This window comes from Hakea prostrata, chromosome 1 (genome assembly GCF_041222555.1).
Source record: "Hakea prostrata isolate BN-2017 chromosome 1, UWA_Hpros_2, whole genome shotgun sequence".
Classification (NCBI taxonomy): Eukaryota; Viridiplantae; Streptophyta; class Magnoliopsida; order Proteales; family Proteaceae; genus Hakea; species Hakea prostrata.
In genome coordinates this window covers 12,247,977-12,254,560 of record NC_142600.1, presented here as the reverse complement: position 1 = coordinate 12,254,560, position 6,584 = coordinate 12,247,977, and the positions used below count along the sequence as shown (strand labels likewise).

The following is a 6,584-nucleotide window of genomic DNA, read 5'->3' as shown; positions in this document are numbered from 1 at the left end:
ACTCTCAGTAAGCAACCTAAATTCTTAGTTTTATAAGTAGTTTTTGCAAAACAGAAATGGGATGTTTTTGTCTAGTAAAAGAAAATTGTCATAAAACAAGTACTTACTTTGCACAATATCATCTCCATAATTTCCCAAATTTAATGTTCGGAATACTTTTGTAGGTGCTCTCTATAGTAAGAAATAGGATAATTATATCCAAGAGCAATATTATGTATAGGCCCTCTGTATTTAACTTTTTTTTAAAAAAATTGAGTTTAAAGGCTCTCATATGGATTTTTAGGTGCACATTGATCTTCCCCCATAAAGAAGCTCCACCGGTTGGTTGCTAAATGCTAATCATGCTGAAAGAGCTGCAATGCTATTCCTTTCTACATTGAAGACGACTAATGTTGATGGGTTTACAAGAGGGCCAAATGCTGGCTCCCATGAAGAGGATGGGCAACTACATTTGCTGGATTATTTAATTTATAATAGTGAGGAGTCAACTAAGTCTGGGTAGCGTGTGATGCTAGTTTTTTATAAAGTGATGAAATGGGTGGGCTTGGGTTTGCCTTTATTGCACCAACCAGGCCATAATTTCTTTTTTTGGCCGGTGTTGGTTCTTTCCATTTGGATGTAATGTTTTAGATAGATGTTCGGAGGCTATCAGGTTTGCTTGATGTTTGTGATTTTGCTTATGTTTCAAGACTCAAGAGCAGAGTTTTCTGCCATTAAAAGCACTTGATAGCGTCCAAGTAGCCAACAAATTAACCATCAGGGAAATGTGAAATGAAAAACACGTGACGATAATTAGACATGAAAAATATTGCTCGACTGCTAACACGTGAAGTGTTTTGAAAATCAAAGACATTGTCTACTGCTAGCCAGATGGATAAATTTCTTCCGCATACGAAACACAAGAAAAAGATTAATCGAGAAATTAGCTTAATTTATTAGGACACATGTCGTGCTCACAATTAAGACTGGTGGATAGCCACTATCCTATTTAAGTGCCGCAGAGGTTGTGAACTCTTATCATGTCGAGAAAAGATTTTCTTCTAGATTCCATTCTGAGCCAAGTCGATCGAGAGACCTATAGAGCAGTGTAGCCATTAGCAACGCGAGGAGCTCTCTCTCTCAGCAGTCGGCGTTCTCAACTCCTCGATCGATATAATCAATCTACCCTCTCCTCTCCTTCTCGAGTGTAAGTTTGTAACCCTACATCGATCTCTATTGCGATTTAAGCCTTAACAAATTTAAATTATCGGAACAGGTCGGCTGGGCGAAGAAACATGGAAGGAGGTGCTCTTACCGCTAAAAGGTAATTCCAGATTTTTTTTTGAGTTCTTAATGATCGAATTACGACTTCCAGAATTTAACGGTGCATGCATGTCAATATTGATCTGTATCTTCTGCGAGCTTCGAATCAGGTTGGAAGGCAAAGTAGCTGTCATAACCGGGGGAGCTAGTGGGATTGGAGCAAGCACAGCAAGGCTTTTTGTTCAACACGGCGCTAAGGTCATTGTAGCCGATGTCCAAGATGATCTGGGCAACTCTCTCTGTCAACAACTGAGCTCCGATTATCATGATAAGACCGTCATCACCTTCGTCCACTGCGATGTGACCAACGAAGACGACGTCCGTAACGCCGTCGACATGGCAGTCTCCAAGTATGGGAAGCTCGACATCATGTTCAACAACGCCGGCGTCGGAGGCAAGTTGAACGCATCAGTCTTGGATGCCGAAGCTGGAAACTTCAAGAAAATATTGGATGTGAACGTGTGTGGTGGGTTCTTAGGAGCCAAGCACGCAGCAAGGGTGATGATCCCATCAAAGACGAAGGGCACCATAATCTTCACTTCCAGTGTAGCTTCAGTGTCTGCATGTGAGATATCGCATGCTTATGCCGCATCGAAGCATGCTGTAGTTGGGTTAACGAAAAACTTATGTGTGGAATTGGGAAAGTTTGGGATCAGGGTGAATTGCATCTCTCCCTACGCAGTTGTAACCCCGATGCTAAAACAGGGGTTTGAGATAATGCTGGAAGACACCGTAATTGAAGAGATCGTCTCACAGGCTGCAAACCTGAAAGGGGTGAATATTAAGGCAGAGGACGTCGCACAGGCTGCTCTCTACTTGGCTAGCGATGATTCTAAGTATGTTAGTGGCCTCAATCTTGTTGTGGATGGCGGCTTCAGCACTACTAATCCAGCTTTCTCGTGTGGCACGGCCAATGCCTCCAACCTTCCCTGCGCGCCTCCTCCTCCTCAGTAAACAGTAGTCATTGTATTGGTTCTTGGTTCCCCAAATAGACATATTAGTCGTCTCTTAATCTAAGACTAATATTGAAATAAAATGCCAAACACATAACCGTTCTAGTGGTTATTTATTTCATTGTGGAAGACATCATTCATTTGGCTTCCTATTTTATTTCATGTAATTTTTCTTTTGTTCCTAGGGGATGCAATATTGTTGCTCATTCCCTAGCTGGGAAGGTTGTTACCTCGGCAAGGAGGACCATCTGGCCAAATTCCTCTTCTTGGTTGTTAGATTTGTGTAACTCTAACACCTTGTATGACGTTTGCTCTTTGAAATAAATTTCGGTTTACCAAAAAAAAACTGTTCTAATGGTTGAAACCAACATCTCTTAGTGAAAAGGTCGTGGGTTCGACTCTCGCTGTGGCATATTAGTATCTTTATCCTCCTGCTTAATAAAGCTCTGTTGTACCAAAAAAATATTCATACTATGCATAGCAGGGGCATAAAGGATTTAGATTTCCTCCATCCGAGTGCATTTAATTAGTATCTAGATTTAAAGACCTAAAGAATATAGATTTCCTCCACTTTAAGTGCAAGGAGCCCCCAACTTTTCCCTCTCCACCTAAGGTCACCCAGGCCCTTCTGTCATTTTGTGTTAGGTGCACCATGCACTCAGAATTTAGATTTCCTCCACTTAAGTGCAAGGAGCCCCCAACTTTTCCCTCTCCACCTAAGGTCACCCAGGCCCTTCTGTCATTTTGTGTTAGGTGCACCATGCACTTAGAATTTACATTTCCTCCACTTAAGTGCAAGGAGCCCCCAACTTTTCCCTCTCAGCCACCTAACACAGGTCACCCAGGCCCTTCTGTCATTTTGTGTTAGGTGCACCATGCACTCAGGTGCAGAGGATCTGGACGCGGTTTTTATGGTGACTACAGGGTAATACTTTAAATAAATGCTTATTATAGATGGTCGGATTACATAACTTTAATCAAGCGAAGTAAGAATCGAGATGCACTATTCTTACTCTTATTCCCTGGGAAGAAGACTAGTCATCCCCATCTTCAAACATAATGATGGACCTAAATGTTGGAGACCTATGCTTCTCCGGTCTTCTCATCAACTCACATCTTTAACAACAAAAAAATTGATATGAAATTTTAATTATAATACAAGCGAATTGAAAGACATTGATAAATCATATAAGTTCCTAATGGCCTCAATAATTTCTAGCTGAAAAAGACAGAATGGCCTCAATAATGGGGCGATCACTTTAACTGACCCATATGAAGGCCCACTGTTGGAGAAAATCCATCTCTTTTTTGGATATTAAACTTAGTTCAAGCCCGAGCCCATTATTAGAATTTTGAAAGGGAAGGCAATGCCATTCCGATATTTTTTCTAAGAGCTTTTGACATGCACGCCTTCGGCTCTGCCACATTTCTTTAGTTGTCTAAAAATTAAAGGAGTAATCGAAATTCGAAATTCGCTTTCAAATTCGTATCTGCATCCATTTATGGGTATCTAAATCTTTTCGATTAATGATAGGATGCCGATATGCTATGCCCCTTTCTTACCTATGATTATCTATTTGATAAAATTATTTCATAAAATTATTTATTTAAATTATTTTTCTTATTTTATAATTTTTTTATTGTAACTATTGATTTTCTGCTAAAATTGCAACCAAATTTACTAAATTATTAAATTTCAAACTTAGCCTTCACAAATTAAATGGTAAATATGTAGTTAAAAACTTGTATTCAATCTGGATTCATGTTAGAGAATTTACTGAAGAAAATAATTATCAGATTATCATCCGAATCCGACAGAATACGTCTGAAAACCGTAGGATATTATCCGAATCCGTCCGAAGATAACAACATGCGGATATGGTATTACCACTATCCAGTCCTAATCCGATATGTTTACACCCTACTAAAAATTACAAATAGTTCGGACTTCATTGGAGACGTTTAAGACCATTTGAATTTGGACTTCATTGGAGACGTTTAAGACCATTTGAATTTTAAATTTATTTTTTCTAATACGATCATGACCCCTGTTAAGTTGATAAAATGTTCAGAATACCCTTTACTAATTATCTTATTTTCAAAGTTAACCTTATACATAGAAATTCCCCTTCACCCATGTTTCGATTTCAAGGTCTGAATCCAAAAAACAAAAAAATTGTAGAGCTCATGTGAAAGTGGAACTCAATCAAAAGCTGCTATTGACTGAAGTTATAGAGTTTACAAAGGAGGAAGAGTTCGGTGAATCACTGTCTCTTGGAATCCGGTCAGGCATCTCCATGTTGGGGGTTTTCATCGAGTCCGGATCAGCTCCCCGATGGCTCCCGATCACACAAAACAGTGGGGCCCACGGTGAAAAACATCTTTTGAAAAAAACAAAAAAAAAAATTTAAAATTTCATCCGTGGACTCACTATTTTTTGTGGTCGGGAATCCGTCGGGGAGCACTCTGTGCTACCTCGACGGGTGAGGATCCGGATTATTTTTCATCCATTGATTATGGCTTTTCATTCAAGCATTTAAAAGGTTTTAATCAGTCTGAATATTCAAACGAAGTAACAACTTTTTAATTTTCATGAGTTTTGGAAATTATTTTCGTTGCTTTGCAGGAGCTATTGACTTTGGATGATATTTCTTTTGGATAAATTAAATTCCTTGGGTGCTGCTTATAATGTTGTATATCAATTGCACAGCACTGAAGTGGAGCTCTTTTTTGGATGGTGTGAACGTGTGAGGATGATGAATAGTCAACTTTGTCATAAATAAGAAAAATTAATTATAAATCCACATCAGGTACCCATCCTTTGCACTACATTGAAAAAAATGACGTAAAAACCATTTGAGTCAGAAAAGATTGAGATAAAATATCAGAATAAAATAATCAAAAAGAAAATTTGTCTTTAACTTCTAAATTTTTAATTTAACAAATTCGCAACCTAAAGTGCCTGGATAAATTTAGCCTCATAAAGTACCCAAAAAAAAAAGAAAAAAGAATTAGCCTCATAAGAAACCTTTGCAAATGAATAGATGATTTTGTCCAGTAAAAGTGATTTTTCATTAACATATTAAATAGGACTCTTTTGAGCTGTAATCAATAATAGCTACTATCTCTCACAAAAATCAACTAAAAACGTATTTCTAAAAGTTAGCACTGCTAAGTAAATCTGAAAAGAACATAATATCATTATTTACCTATCTTAATAATAATTGAAATAAGCTATTTTTATTGACCTACTTAAAGGAGTAAAGGGCATGGATTCCTTGCATTATGTCTTTTTGCTTGTCTTTCTCTTTATTGCTTCATTATAGTAAACTTACTCCACCACAGGATTTGAGATTCCACAACTATGTTATCCCAGCCTAGACCGCATAAATTTACTTGATGGCTTATGAGGTCAACATCTAAACAAAAATTGCTAGGAAAAAAAAAAAGTCTACATAAAAAATTAATAAGAATAATTCATAAATCCTAACTCTCGATCTCCTTCACATAATTTTATTGTCTCATCGAATAGTAGAGACACTTAATCAGCTTTTTTTTTTCTTCTTTTGGTAAACAGTCAAATCCGCCTTAAAACCATTAAAAAAAAGTAGTCAGTGAAATTAGCTTGACGTATAAGCTTTTGATAATAATAATAATAAGGATAATTTTCATTTGAATTTCGTAAGGTATGGTTTATGTTATTTTTAATCTTAGAAATTTTAGAATTACAATATAAGAAAGCTAATTTGAGAACAAATTATCAGATTTATAACCAAATTGCACTAAAAAACACATTTTTGAACCGTCACCAAAAAACCCATAAACCGTCACAAAAAATGATGTTATGGTTGTTAATCCGTTCGTTTGTTTTGTCTTTTAGTATTCAGATCTAGAGATGTAATTAAATGGGTTGTTGATTTCCTAGAATTGGCAATGGTTTTGCTGATTTCCTTGTTAAGGGTGCTTGTAGGTTATTTCTAGACAGATCTTGGTGGGGTATACCACATTTGTTTATTGTGGATTCTTCTGTTTGTATAGGTTTTTTGACCTAAACTCTTCCATTTAATATATTCGCTGCTTTATTGTTTTGGCAAAAAAAAAATTTTAATTAAATGGGTTGCGGTTTAAATAGTCTTATTATCATATTTGGATGTGATGTATTCTGATAGCCTCTTGTCATTTTTTTTAATTTCAACTACTCTCGTTTGACTTTTTTTTATTATTTGTTTCAGAACTTACTAAAATTTAAAATAATTTTGTTTACAAACCTGCACGAGCCCAATCGGGTAGTGTTTTGGTGGGATTCACATCCTCTGTAATTCCTTTTCT

At 36.8% G+C, this 6,584-nt stretch overlaps 1 protein-coding gene across 1 annotated transcript; it reads left to right on the top strand.

Moving 5' to 3' along the window:
* The first annotated feature begins 1,033 nt into the window (after nt 1-1,033).
* On the top strand, nt 1,034-2,585 carry LOC149027527 (short chain aldehyde dehydrogenase 1-like). Its single transcript, XM_089146927.1, has 3 exons — nt 1,034-1,186; nt 1,256-1,303; nt 1,413-2,585. Exons 2-3 carry the CDS (start codon nt 1,275-1,277, stop codon nt 2,254-2,256), a joined length of 873 nt encoding a protein of 290 aa, XP_089003053.1. The 5' UTR covers nt 1,034-1,186; nt 1,256-1,274; the 3' UTR covers nt 2,257-2,585.
* Nucleotides 2,586-6,584: the final 3,999 nt, after the last annotated feature.